Source organism: Lygodium microphyllum, chromosome 30 (genome assembly GCF_053477565.2).
Source record: "Lygodium microphyllum isolate KBCC chromosome 30, Lygodium_microphyllum_v1.1.10, whole genome shotgun sequence".
Lineage (NCBI taxonomy): Eukaryota > Viridiplantae > Streptophyta > Polypodiopsida > Schizaeales > Lygodiaceae > Lygodium > Lygodium microphyllum.
The window spans coordinates 81,139,736-81,160,465 of NC_141164.1; the positions used below are offsets into that span (position 1 = coordinate 81,139,736).

Genomic DNA, 20,730 nt, shown 5'->3' on the forward strand with positions numbered 1-20,730 from the left:
ATGGCCCTAACCCAAGGATAAAAGGGTGAACAAACAAACCCTTGGGGATCTTGCCAAGTCGCAATTTGATCCCAGATCGAATGCTGGGTGCATTCGGAGAGAAAGATTCGTTTTTTAACAGTTGGCCAAATAAACGACCACTGAAATTGATTGTGCTTGTAATAGTTTAGAAAGCACTGTTTGCTCAAGGAACTAAGGGATGAAAAGATATCTAAATGCTTCAGGTTGAGGGCCTGAAGGGAGAGGCAGCTTCAGTTACCCCCGACTGCCTGCCTGACCCTAACCAAGGGGGTTGTTGACCGCGCCGGGAACGTGGACCGAACCTGCCGCGAGAGGTCTTTCCGTTGAGCTATACTTGGAGCAGGAGGACGCTTGGGTGCCAGGGGGGGCTCTGGCCGTAAATCCCTCGCCTTCCGGGTCCTGCACAAGAGGCTAACGTGACTCGGGATTGGATCTCGAGGCCCGCATACTAGTCTACGGGCAGAAGCTTGGAATAGTGATCCCTGGCGGATTACTGGATAGCCTTCGGGCGGATTATGGACAAGCCTACGGGCGGAACTCCTTGTATTTCAAAGATAAAATGATGAAATCATAATAAAGAATTTGGCTGATATTGTTTTTCTATGTCACGTGATAAGATTACGTGAAGGAAACAGTGCTTAACAGGAGTAATTAAAGAAGCTGATTGTTATATGTCAAATTAATGTGTTAGATAATTACATAACTAAAACAAACTGAGGAAAGTGCGGAGGATGGGCCATGGGTCCGTCCTACGGTTGGGTGGTTCCGGTTAGCCGGGAACTTTTCTCAAAAATCTCGAAGAACAGCGGGAGGATCATCGAAAGCAATGACCTAGAATTATGTTTTACCCGATTTACGCTGTTTTAGGGGAACGGAATGGGATTATGCCTTATGGCAGAGAGGTTGAGTTTTGCATCCCTCTCGTTTCCCATTCTCCTTGAACCAAGTGCAGCGTGAATCCGCTTCGGACCGGGCGTTTCTGCGTAAAGTAGTTCGCTTGGGTCTGACGCTAGTTGTTGCTAGCTAATGATCAAACAAGAAAACCCAAATTCAGGTCGATCCTAAGTGGGAACGCCCAGGATACTTCCGCTACGTGGCAGACGCGGGAAGACCTAGATCGCAAGTCCCGTAACATTCCATGGGAGTGCCGGACGGAGCTTTCTAGACATCCTTTCCGATGGACTGCTAAGACGTGTCCGGGATGATTCTAGTGGACACGTTACAGTGGCTTTAAAACCATCATTTGCTCCTAGATGTTAGTGACCTTAAAACCATCATTTGCTTGTCACACCCTATGGAACTTGATAAGGGGTAGAAACACGCTAGAATAAGAAGAACACGTTGCCATATTTTAACAAGAAAGTGATCGTTTGTTTATCACACCCAAGGAACCAGAAGAGGCAGGCTATGGCGTCTTCTTTGTCTGTGAAGAAGGTTCTGGAGTCCCAGTTCTGGAACGAGGATGTGGAGACATCGAGATCAGTGGAGTCCGTCGTTCACACTCTTCCCCATGAGCCTCCCCCCGTCGGTCTCGTTCGCAGCAGCAAGCTCTTTCGGAGCCAACAGCTTCTTCTCCTTCAGCGCCTCTTTTCATTCCCCTTTACGCCATCTTACTCTGATGGAGGCTTCTCCTTGGACCGCGTCATCGCCAACGCAGGAGGTCTGAACTGGTACTGCCCTTGGCTATGCATTTATCCGGTCGATGTACTGGCAAGACATATGGTTGTTCACTGTAATGATATGAATACTAGCATTAGGTTTTCCGTGGATGTTAGTGGAAGGGAAATAACAGGTTATGATTAGTCTATTGCCGGCCCACTTGACTAGAGAGCATGCCCTACTACGATGTCGCAACTCAGCCTTCTGTATCGATTTAGACCTATCAATTTTTGGAACATTCTATTACAACAGTGTGCGCTATCCCAAGGCATGCGGTAGTTGGGTACATTATCCTTGCATGAGAATCCAATCGATGGCATAAGTTGCCGTATTAGAAAGATTTGGTTCTACACTGTCGTTTCGAGATACCATGGAAAAGCAATAATAGAATGTTCATAGTTGGAACCCCCTTCGAAGATTTCCAACATGCTTGAAGCATGCTCAGTTTTTGGATCTGCTCTCATTCAATATCCTTGTCCTTTGGAAGTTTAATTTGCTTGTACATTTGGAGAGTATTTAGATAGTTTTTTGAGGCGCTTCCTCAACTCAAAGAATCTTGTCCTCCCTTATTTGGGAAAACTTAGAACTCTTACCCACAAGAAAATCTCGTCAAATTCTGTCAGGAGCAACACAAGTAAATGAAAAGCCCTCTTTAAGTTTGTGACCTTCCTATTTGGAGGAGAGAATTAAGGTGTGCTAGTCTTATTAATTGATTTGGGGCAAAAGGCAATTATCAAGAGTAGAGAGTTAAGGTGTGCTAGTCTCATTGATTGATTTGGGGCAAAATACAATGATAGAACGTATTAGGAAAAATAACATCTTCGACCTTCACCTCAACAAACCTCAAGGTGGACACTTGCAATGAATCATGTGTGAGAAATGATGCAATGAAATGTGCTGCTAATCACGGAAATCAAGGTTTTGATTATTCACCTAGATCAAAGTTTGTATCCTAACCTCTCGTGACATTGCACGGCCTAGCCTTATTTCTCCTTAAAGTAAAAGTGATATTTTTATGTTCATACTCTAGATCCTATGAGTGTGCAACTAGAGGGTACAATATTGGTTGAGCATGCAAATAGAGGGTACAATGTTGGGTGAGTGTGCAACTAAAGGGTACATTATTGGTTGAGGATACAATGCTAGGTGATAAATGTTGACATTGAAGCTATATATACTACGTACCTTTCTATGGATGATTGCAAAAAAGAGAAGAGGATAATTAGTTTGAGCTATTTTATGCTATGTACCTTTCTATGGATGGCTACAAAAAGGAGATGAGGATAATTAATTTGAGCTGAGAATATCGAGCATGTAACTTGCCAAGGTTGCTTGATAGTTGGACTCAATTGGCTAGAAATAAACAGAAAGGAAATAGCACTATGGATGTTAGAAGCTAGTGAACAATGCGACGAGATATAAAAGCCTTTATAAGAGTGTATCTCTCTTCCTTAGGTCAGAAACTTTGGTGAAGATTTCAGTAATCAATGCAAAGCAAAGCAAGTGAATCTGATGAAGAGATTGATTGAAGAGTATAAGCATTAGATATATTAATGGGCTGAAAATAGCCCATTGAAAACAAGTATCTATGGACACCTCAAATATTAGGTATGAAGTACAAATTCAATAGGTTGAAAATACCCAAAACAATTGTCGTAAAATCCTTGTGATAGCTTGTCGTAAACAATTGACTTGAAAGGATTGAAACAAGCCCAAAACAATTGTGCAAGAAGAATATATATTTGTCTTGGGAAGAACGTGAAAGCAAAGCTAATGATAACTTTGATTTGGTGAATAAGAAGCTAGATGCAGTCATCTCATGTAAAGTAGTCCTATAAAATGCTTGTTTTTTTAAGGCAATGATAATGGCAATATATGAATGTGCTTGTAACTCATTGCCCATGGGGCTAGATAATAAACTTATAGATACACTCGATATACCATATAGTTGGAAATTTGCAAACATGGGGTAAAAGATTGGAGAAAGGATGGATGTTTCCACCATGACGAAATGTTGAATGGATCTAATGTGTGAGTATCTCAGATATTGATATGTAGCCTTTTGAAATCTCGATATCTTAGTTAGTGTGGTTTTGCATACTTGTTCGAATGTAGGCTCTCATAGCTTTCCAAGATTGACTTATCTTCATGTAGTTTCTTTTGCTTTCCAATAGTAGTAGGCTTCAACTCAATTCCAACAATACCAATCAAGACTCAAGTTCCAAGACTTCGTGGAGTAGTTTTCAGCAATTCCAACGGCAGTATTGGATGTATTGCTAGTCACTAATGGTTTATAGTCTCGGCGAGAGAGCTGTCCACTTCCCTTGTTTGCATTAAGTCTTCCCTTCTCCTATGAAAAGAGCTCATTTCCTCTCATAACCCTAGCTTTGGCCAAGAACCCCATGTTTCATGCTTGTATGAAACTCAGAGGGGTTCAATATCATTATATATGGGAGCGGATCGTGGATTTTGAGTTAGTGGTGGTCTATTGTCTTATGACAAACAATGCACAGACCTCTTCACAATGCCTTTGCCCAAGGCTTCTATGCTTTATCATATGTGTTTGTTGGGTCTTTAGACTCTCTTAGGATTTGAGAGGGGGTGCTAGCTTGCCTATTTTAGTTTGTCAGTTTGTCATCTCCTAGTTATGAGCTCCTTCAGAGTTTGATAGAGACATAGGGCCTTTGACTGTGTTTTTTCCTAGATTTTTCAGGCAAATTTGAGTTTCGCAGTCGATTTCCAGCCCTCGCCAGCTTCCAATTGCTCTAGGAGTGCCACATCAACATTTTTGGCTTGTCAAGCTACTGCCAACTGCCTTTAATGTAGTCGGCGTGGCTTTTTGACATCCTCTAAGGCTGGTCAGCCAAATTCGAGGGGTTTATGCTATTTTTTTGTCAGGATTGGATGCATCAATGGAAGCATAAACAAATGCTGAAATAAATTGTTGAACACAAGATAGAAGAGAAAAACATAGAAGAACACTGCAAAGAACAGAACTCAAAAGAATACTCGGGAAAGAGAATCCATATACCAAACACGAGATAGTTGCGTATAACAATGAGTCACTCGTTGCATGGGCACTGACACCAGCTCCCTCTCTCTAATAGAACCTCAGGTGATGAATGATAGACTGAGGAGGAAAGCCCAGAATATATAAGCTAAAATAGTGCCATAAATAGTAGCATGTCGGCCAACTTAAAATGCCTAAATAATCATAATACAAATCACAATAAAAAATGCCTAAATACCACTGTAATGCTTGGCTCAGCCGAGACTTTATTGCTAACACCCTCTCTTAGATCATGGGTGATTTGATACAATAGAATGATACAATGATAATGACTCATCATAGTCCATACAACAAAGACCACCAGAGTAGGACCATGGATACCGAAGTAGTGGGTGATGAAGCTACCACCACGGTGTCGTAGAAAGAATTTGATGTCAATGTCGATTGTACCAAAACTTGAAAATAGAGAAGAATCATAATAGATCTCTATGTCTATCAACGTCGTCTTGTAGTAGCATATAAGATTATCCCATCAAAAATGCCTTTGAACATACGTGAACATGGATTCCTTGTCTTTGGCAAAGTCTGCCAAAGTGTTGCCTAATGTGAGCTTAGATTAGGAGCCAATCTTGCTTTTTGTCAAGGAGCAGCCCTTCATTATCCTGGATGTGAATTTCAGCTCTAGGATCTCAAAACATGCGAGAGTTCCATTGATGTGTAAAGGAAGTTCCTCTTTGGAAGTTGCGCTCGTGCATACTTGTACATATGAGGTTTACTTGCCCCACTCCGGACCCCATTGTCAAAAGATGAGGTACCAACGAGACAATAGGGTTTGCGGGGAGGAACACGGAGTGGACTGGGTATCGATAGGTGAGATGACCATTGGAAGGAAGCCACCCCATCCAAGGGTAGAAGAAGAAGGTAAAAGTCCTCTGCCAGGGTGTGCGAAGGATTAAGCAGGGGGTGGGGACTCCCTTTGAAATTGGAGGAATAGGAGTCCCCTTTGAAGTCGCAGTAGATGTAGATGCCCCCTCGGAGGGCAAATAAAGATCATCCCCCTTTGAGGTAGATAGGGAATCCAAAAACTCATGGATCACGGACTCCGAAATGTTTGAGGGTGAAGGAAGTGCTGCCGGTCGTGCCAAAGAAGGTATCTGGGGTGGTGAAGCATTCCCAGAGGTGGCCTCTCGAACCTGAGTAGGTGAGGGTAAAAGGTGGGGCTTAGACTAAGCAATGATTGGGCAATAGTCACTACTTCTCAATAGAGCGGACCGGGAAGCCGAAGAAGAGGAAGGAGTCGAGCAGCCACTGTCTCTCGAAGGAGCGGACTAATGAGGAGACGGTATCAAACAATCTCTGTCTCTCAATGGAGCGGATTGCACAATTGCGGGCTGTGGTAGCCATTGTACCCGAAAATAGTGGGAGAAGACTTCTGCTGGCATTGCGCGATCTCGAGGAGGTCGTAGCGCCGATCGATCCTCCATGTGCTTGAAAGGACTTAGTGCACTTCGGATACGTCTTATTGCCTTGAGCATAGTACTCTGATAGCTGATGCAGAACGATCTAGGTGGCCCAGAAAGGAGATGTGGCACAAGGAGTGCTTGGTGGAAGACGCATATACTCCGGGGGGGTGGGGAGCAAAGGTCGAAGTTGGCAAGCATTGGTGGTGTGTCCGGTGATGCCACAGTAGAAGCACCCAATAGTCTGGTCATCTATTGGTAAAGAAGCCATGGGTTCTGGTGTGCCTTGTTGAAGAAGGAAGAGGTCAACCGCGAACCACAATGTTCGCCTCAAGGGGTGTGAGGGCAGTGTGAAGCATGAATTGCAATGTCCGTTGCAAGGGGCGAGAGGGTAGTGGAAGGGTTGGAAATGAGCTGCCAGTAGGAGGATGCTACTAGCTGTAAGAGGTTGCAACCAGGAGAAAAACGCAGGTGAGGAGAGAGAAAGACTAAAAATGCAAGTTGTAGAAGAGAGAAAGACAAAAGGTAGGAAAAACCAGCAGCAGCAGTCAGTATGCTGAAATCAGCTCCGAACAGTGTGTGGTAGGTTGGAAACAGGCACCAGATTGTTACAGACAGCAATGGCTAGCTTGGACTGCGATGTCCTCTGCGTTTGGGGTGTGGGCAGCAAGCTGAAATACTTGAAATATGCAAAAACGAGATTATTTTCTGAATGGAGTGATCAGCCATAGTCGCTCTGTTGTAAACAGTTGCAAACTGCAGGTGGAAGGCTGGAAATAGGCGCCAGACTATAGATGACAGCAAGGGACAGCTGAGATTGCGATTTCGTCCACGAAAGAGGTGTCGGCAGTAAGCTGAAAATACCTAAAACTTGCAAAAACAGCAGCCAGGTTGCAGAGAACAGCCGCTAGCAGGAGGGAGGAGCTGCCAGCAGTAGGGAGGTGGAGGTGGCAGCAGCAGCCTTGAACGCAGGTTGGAAAACAGCAAACACAGGAGGGAGCAGCCGCCAAATAGGATGTTGATGTAGCGGAAGAAGAAGAGAAGTAGATGCCGAACCCGCCACCGATCTTTGCCTTCACTGGAGTGGAGGATCTTTGCCGCTGCTTGAGCAGATCCAGCTCTGATACCATGTCAAAAGAGACGTACCAGCGAGATAGTATCCGTCTTGGAAAGATTTTGGAGAAGCCTAGTTGCACCACTTGTATAGCGCTTCCCGCAATACTTGCATGTCCAATGGTGGGAGTTGGACTTCTTTGTGTCCCTCTCCACATGGATCGCATGCAAATTGAAGGCCTCGTGCTTCTCACGAGTCATGGTGTTGATGACGGATAAAGGGGCCAAAGAGAGAGAGAGAGAGAGAGAGAGAGAGAGAGAGAGAGAGAGTGTGTGTGTCGACTCTTGAAACTTGAAAGTTGAGTCTTGAAAGTTGAAAGGGAGGGAGACTCGAGAGGCTCGAGGGTTGGGGTAAAGTTGAAAGGGCAAGAGTGAGAGAGAGGGGATGGGAGATGAGAATGGCAAATGCTTTGATAGGGTGTGGGATAGAGGGGATGGGAGATGAGATTTGAGAATGGCAAATGCTTCGATAGGGTGGGGGAAAGAGGGGATGGGAGGTGAGATTCGAGAAGGACAAACCACAAGTCCATTCAAGAATCAAGATTCAAGAGAAGAAGATGACTGAGAATGGTAAGTGCTTGCTGAATTGGTGTGGAAGCATGGAGAGGAGCACCTTTTGTAGATGAGAGAAGGGTCAAAGTTCAAACAATCAAAGAGGGGTAAATGGTCAAAGAGAGGGCTGCTAGCTAGAAGGAATCCAAAGAGGGCTAGGGAGGGAAGTGCATGGCTGGAAAAGGGGGTGGGATGAGGTATCCAAGGCTTCCCACCCCCCAAAAAGTGCCACGTAGGCAAGCGGAGTAAAAGCAGGGGCGCAAGAAACGTGTGACGCGGGATGAGAGGCGACATGGCCTAAATAGGTGCAAAAAAACGCATGAATTCATACGGATATGTATCGTACGGTACTGTACAAATTTGTCTGTACGACGTACAAGGCTTGCTGAATTGGTGTGGAAGCATGGAGAGGAGCACCTTTTGTAGATGAGAGAAGGGTCAAAGTTCAAACAATCAAAGAGGGGTAAATGGTCAAAGAGAGGGCTGCTAGCTAGAAGGAATCCAAAGAGGGCTAGGGAGGGAAGTGCATGGCTGGAAAAGGGGGTGGGATGAGGTATCCAAGGCTTCCCACCCCCCAAAAAGTGCCACGTAGGCAAACGGAGTAAAAGCAGGGGCGCAAGAAACGTGTGACGCGGGATGAGAGGCGACGTGGCCTAAATAGGTGCAAAAAAACGCATGAATTCATACGGATATGTATCGTACGGTACTGTACGAATTTGTCCGTACGACGTACAAAGGCAACTATGTCCATAAGTGAAGGATCCTTGTACATCATTTGAAGCTTCGCCCAAATTGCTAGAGCAATCTTGTAGGAGGTGACTGCTGGAAGGACTTCTTTAGAGATGCAGCAAAGAAGAGCAAAATATGCACGGGCATCATCAATATCCCATGTGAGCATAGCTTCTTCATAGTTATTCTCGTTAAAAATCAACTGGAAGAGTAGGATGCTCGCAAGCTCTAGACGCAACGTACCATAACCACTTTTGCACAAACCATGGTTTCATAACAGCACTCCGTGTTAGGTAATTAGGGCTGTGTAATTTGTCATTAGTACAACTGCAAGGAGGAGCCATCTGGAGAGGATAGGAAGAGAATAGAGAGAGAGAGAGAGAGAGAGAGAGAGAGAGAGAGGGGGGGGGGGGAGCAACCAAACCAACAGCACAAGCTGCATTAAATAGAGTTCACACGCAATGTACACAAGCTAATCACAAAAACGACTGCAAAAACAAAGAACAGAGATGGATTACAGGCAACAGATAGTGTCAAACGCCGGAAAGTGCTGTCGCCTAGCCTGCAAAGGCATTAAAATGCAGTAAATTCAGCAGCTGTGTGAAACCAATCTTGCTTCTTGGAGAGGGTGGTGAAATTCTGATCAAGCACTTAATTACAGCAATTAATAAATCAACAGAGGAAGGGGCCACCAAGCCCTTCCCGCGATCCGAAGAAGAGGATCCCTTCCGCGCCTTGGACTTCACCTTGGTCGGAGGATCTGAGTCAGAGTCTGATGAAGGAGAGAACTCATTGGTACAGTCAACATCCCGCTTCTTCTTCTGCTCCTTCCTGGAAACCGCTAACGTCTTGCAGTCCTTCCGCAAATGTCCCTTCTTGCCACAGTGGTAACACTGGGCCTTCGACTTCTTCTTCCTGTCACCCCTCTCTGAAGCTACATAAGCCTCGTCTCCATAATGAGCCGGAAGCTGCCCCTGTAATCTCAAGGATGTCTCATGCTCAAGAAGCATCGAGGTCATATGTGTAAAAGTATTTCTTTAACTTGTATTGTTGTTCCATGGAGTACAAACGGAGATATCTTTATCTCCTCTGTTGGTCCAAAAGCCCCTTGCTGTCATAAATGATCAGCAAGCCAATCGGGCAAATTGCCCCTTGATCTTCACCTAGGACTTGTACAAATTGGTCAAATGTTGCCCCAAATCAAATGGGATGGGCTGGTATCTAAAATCCTTGGCAATTCCTCATATTCCAGCTGCTGATTTTAGCGTACTATGCCCCCAATTTGCTAGCATGTGTCCCAAGGTGGCTGCTAAACCCTAATCTCTGTTGTAAATTAGGGTGTACCGCAGAAATCTCATTGCTGCCCACCAAATCTAACTGAGAACACCTTCAGTCAGCTGAGAAATGCTGAGATACTCTGAGAATGGACTGTTAGATATGATCAATGCCCCACCCTCATTAGGTACTACCAATGATCCATGGTGCTCAAAGTTGTAAGGCCCCCATTATGAGGAGAAGCCAAGTGTGAGCCCGGACATTGGTGGAGTCCTGACTTGTATATCAGATGAGGTCTATGTGACCGGATGGCAAAAAGGTGACCATTGTGGGTCTAATCTTTGGGTTAGACAGAGTGGTTAAGCTGGTAGCAACTCGAGGCACATTGCATTGAGTTGCGTAGTAAGGGAGTTAAAAGGGGCCCCTATTGTGGGGTCCGGGGGCCGCGGAAGCGGCCCCTGGCTGGGGGGTCCCAGGGGGGCCAGCGGCCCCCCTGGCGGGGGTCCGGGGGCAGCGCCCCCGGCCCGATGGTAAAGGGAATATTCCTTGGAATATTCCCTGGCCGACTAGTGGAGGCTCATATGGTAGGTCGGTCAGCAGGCCGACCTAACGACCTTCGCGGGCTATAAAAGCTAAACCCCTTCGCAGCCATCTTATACTCATCTTTCACCCAGTCAGAGTTGTTGTTCCAGCTAGCCTTAAGCTCTTCACCTATCTTCTGTCTAGATCGCCATCTAAGCTTCACTCAGTGGAAGCGCACGGGTGGACAGAGCCATCTTTGTATCAGTTGTTTGGAGTTAAAGAATTTACTGATTCTCCTCTTATCTGTTGTGTACTCTCTATCTCTTTCTCAGATTCTGTTCGCTGCGCCGTGTAATATTTTACATGGTATCAGAGCCCAGGGGGCTCTAGAGATCGGAGAGCGTGCAAGAGGCAAAGGCTTCAACAGCAAAGAGAAACGATGTCGACTCCGGGAAGCAGTTCTGGCGCATCAGGAAGCGGTGCAGGAGGTGGTGCTGCTGTACCGGCTATTCAAACACTGAGGATTCGTCCACCAACCTTCAGCGAAGGCAAGTTAGATGGTACAAACTACACCTTGTGGAAGTTCAAAATTACTACTATCCTTGATTCTTATGAGCTTCTGGAGACTGTGCTGGGGACTGACGCAGAACCACAGCCTACCCCCGACCCATCAAATCCTAGTGTGATGATTCCTCCGAATGCAGATCTTCTACGAGCTTGGAAACGAAGGAATGCAGATGCATTGTGTGCCTTAGTTACAAGCTGTTCTGACAGTGTTTTGACTCTGATTCAGCATACAACCAAAGCGTCAGAGGCTTGGAATGTACTAAGGAGTCAGTATGAAACACGAAACCAAACAAGGATTCAAAACTTGGAGAATCAACTAGCAGCGGAGAAGTTTGCTGAAGGAGAGACGGTTGAAGCATTCATCACTCGGATTAAGAATCTGCGCGACCAGATGGCTGGCGCTGGGATACAAAAGACTAGCGAAGAGCTAGCTCGGAGGTGTCTTCGGATTTGTCCACAAAAGTTTGATGGACTAGTAACTGCCCTTAATACTCAGGTGAGACCTCAAGCTTTGACTTTTGAGGAGTTTTGTGCATTATTAATGGAGGAGGAGTTGAGGCTGAAAGCCCGAGAAGGAAGCAACAATGGAGATGCTGCATTCTCTGCCAATGCAAAAGGCAAAGGTGTTTCCTCCACCAAAAATGATGGTGACAAAAAGAAAAAGGGCGGCAAGAAGAAGTTTCAAGGAGAGTGCTTCTACTGTAAGAAGAAAGGACATGCAATTGCAGATTGTCGTGTCAAGAAGGCAGATGAAAAGAATGGTACCCTTAAAACTAAAGGGAAAGAGACAGCCAATACGGCTGAAGCAGAGTTGGAATTATTCATGGCGACCATTGAGGAAGTGTGCTCCTCGGCGCAAGAAGAATCTACCACTGACTCTTGGGTGTTGGATAGTGGGGCCTCCCGTCACATGACCAACAAGAAAGGTCTATACAGTTCTATGCAGCCTCTACAAGAATCCATCACTGTGACGGTTGGAAATGATGCTAAATGCCCTGCTGCGGGCACAGGTACTATTTCTTTTGTTGCTGCAAATGGTGAAGTCAAAAAGCTTTCAAATGTGTTGTATGTTCCCGAAATCAGGAGAAATCTCTTATCAGTTGCTGCCATAACTGATCTTGGTCATGAAGTGAGGTTCAAGAAGACAGGTGCAGAAATTATTGATAGTGCTGGCACAATTGTTGGCAAAGGAGAAAGAAGGAACAACCTGTATGAGCTAAGTGCTCTTACAGCCACCGCTGGAGTGGGCACAAGTAAGCTTTGGCATGAAAGGTTTGGACACATCGGATTTGCAGTATTGAAGGAGATGCAAAAGCAAGGTATGGTTGCTCACCTACCTACAATAACTGAATTGAAGGAACCATGTGAAGCTTGTATGATGGGCAAGCAACAGAGAAAGGCATTTCCACAAGAAAGCAAGAATAGAGCACATGCTCCTCTAGAGTTGGTGCATGCTGACTTGTGTGGTAAGATGCCTACACAGGCCTTGGGGGGATCTTCTTATTTTATGTTGATTGTCGACGACTACAGTAGGAAGATGTGGGTGTACTTCCTTCGTGATAAGGCTCAAGCTTTTGGTAAGTTTAAAGAATGGCTAATACTTGTTGAGAATGAAACAGGGAAAAGTGTGAAGAAATTTAGAACAGATGGTGGTGGTGAGTTCAACTCAAAGGAGTTTGAAGGCTTTTGCAAGAGCAAAGGGATCAAGCGTCAATTGACGACGCCTCACACACCTCAGCAGAATGGTGTTGTGGAACGCAGGAATCGTACCATTGTGGAGATGGCAAGATGCATGCTAAAGGGCAAGGGATTGCCTAACCATTTTTGGGCTGAAGCTGTTAATACTGCAGTCTACATTCTAAATCGGAGCTACACAAAGGCTCTCAAGGGAAAAACACCTCATGAGGCTTACACTGGTAAGAAACCATCTGTTTCACATTTCAGAATTTTTGGATGTGAATGTTATGCACATGTTCCAGATGAGAAGAGAAACAAGTTACAACCAAAAAGCAGAAAATGTATCTTCTTGGGTTATAGTGATGAGCAGAAGGCTTACAAGTTATATGACCAAGAGGCAAAGAAGATCATCGCGAGCCGTGATGTGGTGTTCAAGGAGGAGCCGCATACAGTGGAGGAGGAGAAGGCAAGGTCTTCCACTTTATCATCAAGCGAAGAAGTAGTCCACTATGAACCTGTCCCGAGAGCTATCCCTATCCTTAAGGAGGAGGAAGCATCATCTTCAGATGATGAGGAAAAAGTTCACCAACCTGACATCACCCCACCGGAAAAGCCATTGCCGCGCTGGGTGAAGCAGCTCTATGACCACAATAATCCTATGCCTGCATCTGTTGAGGAGAAGGCAGACGGACCAAGGAGGTCTCAGAGAATAGAGGAGCAAAGGAGGGCTTCTGCTCACATAGTCAACATGGCCTTGATGGTTGAGATTATGAGAGAAGTAAAGGAGCCAACTGACTTAGAAGAAGCACTTGCAGATCCATCATGGAAGGCTGCTATGCAGGCGGAGTATGACAGCATAATGAAGAATGACACTTGGGTGCTAGTGGATCGGCCAGCAAAGCGGAAGATTATTGGCACCAAGTGGATCTGGAAGGTAAAGTACAAGGCTGATGGTACCTTAGAAAAGTACAAAGCTAGACTGGTTGCCCAAGGATTTTCACAAGTTGAAGGGTTTGATTTTCAAGAGTCATTTGCCCCAACTGCCAGAATGACCACTATTCGCACGGTACTTGCAGTGGCTGCCCACAAGAAGTGGCCAGTGTACCAAATGGATGTTAAGTCAGCGTTCTTAAATGGTGACCTCAAGGAGGAGGTGTACGTGGCTCAGCCACCAGGGTTTGAGGCCCCCCATTCTGAGAACAAAGTGTGTAAACTGAAGAAGGCATTGTATGGGCTGAAACAAGCCCCCAGAGCATGGTACCAGCGGATAGATAGGTTCTTTTTAAACCTAAACTTCAAAAGATGTGCCTCAGATGCTAACTTGTATGTTTACAGGGATGGTAAAAAGTCTGTAGTGATTGTCCTATATGTGGACGACCTTCTTATTACAGGTGACTATGAAGATATGATCAACCAAACTCGAAAGGCTTTGAGTTTTGAGTTTGAAATGACAGACTTGGGCTTGCTGCACTATTGTTTGGGGATTGAAGTCTGGCAAGAGCCAGGAAAGATCTTCATCTCTCAGAAGAAGTATGCATGGGAGATCTTGAAGGCATTTGGCATGACCGAGTGCAAGGAGATAGCTACACCTATGGAGGTGAATGTAAAGTTATCCGTTGAGGATACATCAGCACTAGCAGACATTGGGAGGTATAGGAGGTTGGTCGGCAGTCTAATCTACTTGTGTAACACCAGACCAGATATCAGTTTTGCTGTTGGTGTTTTGAGCAGGTTCTCAAACAAACCTCATGAGAGTCATTGGAAGGCTGGGATGCGGGTGCTCAGATACTTGAAGAAAACTCTTGACTATGGTATCACATACAGTTTCGGAACTTCTCTTGTGGGGAACTGTGACTCAGATTGGGCAGGAGACATTGATTCCAGGAAGTCAGTTTCTGGTTATTGTTTCTCTTTGGGTTCAGGAATTTTCTCTTGGATTAGTAAGAAGCAACCAACAGTGGCATTGTCTTCTACCGAAGCAGAGTACAAGGCAGCTTGTTTTGCTGCATGTGAGGCCGTATGGTTGAGAAGGATTCTATGGCATATGGGAGTGCAGGATGAAGAACCAACTGTGCTGAGATGTGACAATCAGAGTTGCATCGCCATTGCCAAAAATCCAGTGTTTCATGCACGCACCAAACATATAGAGATCCAGTATCACTATGTGCGTGATTTGATGGAGGATGGGATAGTGGAATTGATCTACTGTCCAACAGAGGAGAATGGAGCAGATATCTTCACCAAAGCACTTACGAAGGATCTGCTTCAAGTTCATCTTCAGAGACTCGGCATTGGGCCGAGGAGATAGTTCACTTATGGGTGGACATTGAGGGGGGGTGTTAGATATGATCAATGCCCCACCCTCATTAGGTACTACCAATGATCCATGGTGCTCAAAGTTGTAAGGCCCCCATTATGAGGAGAAGCCAAGTGTGAGCCCGGACATTGGTGGAGTCCTGACTTGTATATCAGATGAGGTCTATGTGACCGGATGGCAAAAAGGTGACCATTGTGGGTCTAATCTTTGGGTTAGACAGAGTGGTTAAGCTGGTAGCAACTCGAGGCACATTGCATTGAGTTGCGTAGTAAGGGAGTTAAAAGGGGCCCCTATTGTGGGGTCCGGGGGCCGCGGAAGCGGCCCCTGGCTGGGGGGTCCCAGGGGGGCCAGCGGCCCCCCTGGCGGGGGTCCGGGGGCAGCGCCCCCGGCCCGATGGTAAAGGGAATATTCCTTGGAATATTCCCTGGCCGACTAGTGGAGGCTCATATGGTAGGTCGGTCAGCAGGCCGACCTAACGACCTTCGCGGGCTATAAAAGCTAAACCCCTTCGCAGCCATCTTACACTCATCTTTCACCCAGTCAGAGTTGTTGTTCCAGCTAGCCTTAAGCTCTTCACCTATCTTCTGTCTAGATCGCCATCTAAGCTTCACTCAGTGGAAGCGCACGGGTGGACAGAGCCATCTTTGTATCAGTTGTTTGGAGTTAAAGAATTTACTGATTCTCCTCTTATCTGTTGTGTACTCTCTATCTCTTTCTCAGATTCTGTTCGCTGCGCCGTGTAATATTTTACATGGACTGGGAAAGGTGAGAAAATGCTGAGAGAAGAGAGAAATCAGAGTTTCCACATGGGAAAACCCTCAAAACTGCTTGCTGCCCTGACTGATTAATCATAAATGCTGTCGTATGTAATCTAGAGCCATAAAACCTGCTGTTGCCTGGTATCCTTGATGCTATAAAGGCTGTCACCTGATTCTTGAGGACTCTTGGCAGCTGTTGCTTGCAGCAAATGGCCTCCCAAGGCTCCAGAAGCTGATCAGCAGCACCTCCCTCTCTGTCACAGCCAGCATACACACAGAATAAGTCTCTCTCAGCCCCCAAACAGCCTTTACCCCCATGGCATGGGCATTTTTGCCACGTGGCAGCCTTCTAATCCCATTTTTCAGCAAACTTCAGCCAATTCATTAATTTTGAAAATTAATTTCAGCCTTTTTGACCCTGCCCAAAATTAAGTGTGCATCCATAATTTAATTGGCTAGGCCATTTGGAGCCTCAAGTGGTCTCCAACCTTTATCGACCCTTGGACATGCATTAATTAATTAATTGATGCTTGGTCTCTAGTGTCACCACCCACTGACGCTCATTGGCCAATTAATCGTCTTAGGGCCAAATTGATACCGATTGACATCCAAAAGGTATAACTCGTCACAACTTTTGCCTTTGAGAGCCATAGCTTCTTTGGGGTCTTTGACTTGTTGCCATGAAATAGCTGCCATGTGCATCACATGTGTCTTACAACATCGCACATTTGATTATTTAATTAATCAATGTTACTAGCAAGAACAAAGCATCTCAAGAATTTCATATCGCTGTGACAAATGCACACTAAAATGCTAGGGCTCCCATGTCTCTATTAGACTTTGACAAGAGCTCACTACGAGGAGATGACAGACAGAGAATCCTAAAATAGGTAGGCTAACAACATACCCACCACCCACCCCACAGGCCACCAACAATTTTTTCTTTCCTTGCCTTTGTATAATCCTCTTTACTTAGCTTAAGCCTTGTCTTTTGCTTTTGTGGAAATGTTGATGGTCTTTTTAGTGAAATGCAATTTTCTTTTGAACTTTTTTGTGGGTTTAATACTCGATTCCTTAGCCTTAGACTTGGACTTGGTGGGGTTGATGAATGCACAATGTGCTTTATTGTTATTAAACAATAAGAATTTGATTGTCTCTTCTAAGGTCTTAGGTTCATTCTTCTTAATTTCTCGGTAGGACTATCCAACCCCCCAATGAAACCCCCTTGTCTTTTGGAGGTCATCAATTCGCTGGTTTGAGGAGTACTTTGTAGTAGTCCGTGACATCTATCAAAAAGGGTTTTGCCCTTGCATGATCAGTCCCCAATCATCCCAATTTCTTCCATTTCACTTTTTGGAAGAAATTCCTTAAAGAAGATGCTTTGGCATTGAGTCCTTAGTCAATGTTTAGAAATTTTGTTGGCCTCTTTTAAGTGTTAGCCAAGATTATAGACTAGCCTCAAGCATGTGATACTCGAGTGGGGTATTTTTAACCGTATGTAAACCTTGCCTTTTTTGGACAAAAGTAAAAATTATATCATTATTCCTATCTCTTCATTCTTCATTAAACAATGGAAGTGCCATACCTTTTAAAATAGTGATCCTTGACCCTTAATGGCAAGTGAATGTTGTGCCTTTATTCCCATCTTTTTCTTCTCCATGTACTTGTGGAGGTTTGGATGTTTAAGGATAAGAATCCTTCCCCCTTAGTGCCTTCTTTGTCATATCAGCTAGAAACATAAAAAACATTCAGAATTGAAACATCAGAAACGTGTTCTGCAAGTTTCTTTCAAGAGGGGGTAAAATAAAAAACGTGAGTTTCTTTATAAAGGGATTTTTATAGTTTTAAACTAGAGAAAGAGGTTTTAAAGCTCCTTGGAACTCTCTCTTAAACAAAGAAAGGTTAATTGAGCATAAATGATTATACATGAGAGTCAATTGAGAAGAACATGTTACACATCCATTATCAAGTTATGTCAATGTTTAATCTTTAGATAAGCTATATCATATTTCAAACCTTAGACATCATGGTTCATGCATATCACACATAGAAAATTGACATAAACATGCTACATAGTCCATGTGCAATGTGGAATAAGTCAAGCTACAATACCATGATTCTCATTCCAAAACAAAAAGACAAAATGTCAAATTTCAAAATGAATCATGATAGATCATACATAACTCATAAATAAGACAAGAGTTGTACAAGCAACGTTTGAGACATGAATTGATACTACACTGACAGAGTCCAATAACTAGACAAATTGCCCAAAAAGTAAGTCTCTCATTCAAAATCAACTTTGGCAGGCTGAGAAGCTATTGGTATTCATGCACGATAGAGAAACAAGAGTGTTAGGAAGAGTGTGGAAGAAGGGAAAAAGAAAGACCCCAATTAAGGTCCCATAGCATCGTACAACATTTTACTAAAGTTGGGCTTCATTGTTTTGTTTTCATGGTAACCTCGTGTTTTTTTATTCATACAAATGTTTCTTACTTTTAGAAATGTTTCATGTTTCAAAAGATTTGAACCCAAAGAATGTCAGAGTGCAGCGATGCGGAAGCGTAGGACAAAGACTGAGAGAGAGTGAACACAGAGAGAAGAGAGACAGAAAAGAAGATAGTGTAAACGCAGAAAATCTGCGGTGTAGTATGCTGTATAAGAGTGTAGAAATACACAAGGGGGCAGAGGAAATATCTGCGTATGTCTCCGACTTGAGGACCTCGATCTCCGTCAACTTGAGCACAATTTGTCGCAGCCAACAGATCTCAAGATCAGAATCTGAAATCACTGAATAATGTGCCAACAATGTGCTGGAGGACTGCTATATAAAGCAGGCTGCCACGTGGCACCTGCGCAGTCTGCTGACGTGGCATTGTACTCTGTCTGCTGTCCAATTGCTGACGTATCCTTTGTAATCTGTCTGCTGTATCAAACCCTAACTGTGTAGAAACCCTAACATAGCCTGTCTAGGGGATGACTCAAATGCTAGTACCCCCTCTCAGATCCTGGACGAGGCATCAAATTGAGGGATCTGGAATGTTGCCTAAGGAGAGCCTGGGGAAGCGCCTTCGTAAACAGATCTGCAAGATTATCCTCCGTCTTGCAATACTCCACATCAATGGTTCCTGGATCTCAATGTGCTTCGTCTGGGCATGGAATACTGGATTCCATACCAAGGCAATGCAACTCTCATTGTCGCACCGCAGACGAGCAGGGCTCCTGAATGTACCTTTGCTGAGAGATGAAAATCCCCCTTTGAGACTGATAAATCTCGTGACCCAAGAAGAAATGAAGAAGTCCCAAATCTGTCATCTCGAATGCTTGATGTAAAGCTATCTTGGTCTCTTGGACCTTTTGTGCATGATCCCTTGTCAAAATCAAATCATCAACATACAACACAAACAACCCATGACCAACCTCGGAAGTGTGCACATAAAGTTGTGGATCGGCCTTGGAGCGCCAATATCCCAACTTCGACTGAAGAAATGAGTCAATCTTCTCGTTCCATGCATGTGGAGCTTGCTTGAGGCCATACAAGGCTTTCTTTAGCGTATAAATTTTCCCATCCGAGGATCCAAAGTCAGGAGGATGCTCAACATAGATCTCCTCCTGCAAGTCACCATTCAGAAAGGCCGACTTCACATCCAACTGATAAACAGGCCATCTTCTATGGCCAACCAAGGTAAGAATAGCTCGAATAGTCGCCATACGAGCAGTGGGGGCAAAAGTATCATGGAAATCAATGCCTAGGCGCTGAGCAAAACCTTTAGCAACAAGGCAAGCCTTGTGCTTGTCCAAAGAACCATTGCTAAGGTACTTGGTCTTGAAGACCCACTTAACACCAATCACTTTCTTGTGAGAGGGACGAGGCATAAGAGACCAATGTCATTCCTCTCAATAGCCTCCAACTCGGCTTCCATGGCCTTCCACCAATGATCAGATTGCAAGGCCTCCTTCACTTAAGTGGGCTTTTGATCCTGTATAACACAGGTTAGTAAACAATAGTTGGAGCAGACAAGCTTCGAAGAATGTGCCTGGGTTCTCCGTGACCTCCGCGGTCCATCCTACGGTTCCCACTCCTCAGGGACCCCCTTGATCCCTGAATCTTGGAGGGTGTCACAGGTCCAACGAGGAGGAGGACGAACCTCTTCCCGTCGGTCTCCATCTGCTGAAGACTCAGGAACATCCACCGGCGAAAGCTCCTCGGGGGTGGCCGGTGAAAGAGAAGACTGTGATTCCGAAGAAGAATCTCCATCAAGAGGCTCTGGCTCCAAAGGAACTGTCTCGGGAGCCCAATTCTCCCCTGGATCTCCAAGGATGGGGTGCTTCTCACCCCTCTCTGTGGCCGGTACTTTCACGAACCGCATATCTCGGCTCGAGTAGACATCCCGCCTAACGGGATCAAACAAACGATGACCTTGGGATTGGGAGCTATAGCCAACAAAAACCTGTCATCGGGAAGCCGCCTTGAACTTATCACGCTGCGTCTTCGGAATGTGTATATAAGCGTCATACCCAAAGATCGTGAAATAAGAGATATTAGGCTCAGTCCCGAAGTAAGCCTCAAAAGGTGTCATCCTGTCAACGTCCGAAGTGGGAGATCGACTAAGGATGTGAACTGCGGTAGCCACTGTCTCGGCCCACAAAAATTGAGGTGTTTGTCGGTGCTCCATCATGGTGCGTGCCATCTCGATCACACTTCGGTTCTTCTGCTCCAAAATGCCATTCTCTGGGGAGTGTTGGTGTTAGCAAACTCCTGGTGAATGCCCCTATCTGCATAAAAACGAGCAAACTCATTAGACATAAATTCACCTTCCTTGTTTGAACGCGAGGTCTTCAGTCTCGCCAGCCAGAAAGGTTCTTCTCAAAGAGAAGCTAGTCCTTGAAATGAGAGAAAGCCTTCGACTTCAAAGTCAAGAAATAGACCCAAGTCATCTTGTTGTAGTCATCTACGATCAAATGAAGTACAAGCTCCCCTTCAGGGACTCGGTCCTCATCGGGCCACAAAGATCCGTAGATACAAGCTCCATGGGTGAAGTAGACCTCCTAGAAGCTTTGTTGGGAATT

General features: G+C 45.1%; 1 protein-coding gene across 1 annotated transcript in view; it reads left to right on the forward strand.

Annotated features, from left to right (window-relative positions):
• The first annotated feature begins 1,361 nt into the window (after window positions 1-1,361).
• The window catches only part of LOC148010039 (protein TRIGALACTOSYLDIACYLGLYCEROL 4, chloroplastic-like), a 57,958-nt gene continuing 38,589 nt past the window's right edge, over window positions 1,362-20,730 (forward strand). The window contains exon 1 of the mRNA XM_087673032.1: window positions 1,362-1,691. Coding sequence (XP_087529158.1) covers window positions 1,429-1,691 — 263 coding nt within the window. The 5' untranslated portion in view covers window positions 1,362-1,428. The remainder of the gene's footprint in view (window positions 1,692-20,730) is intronic.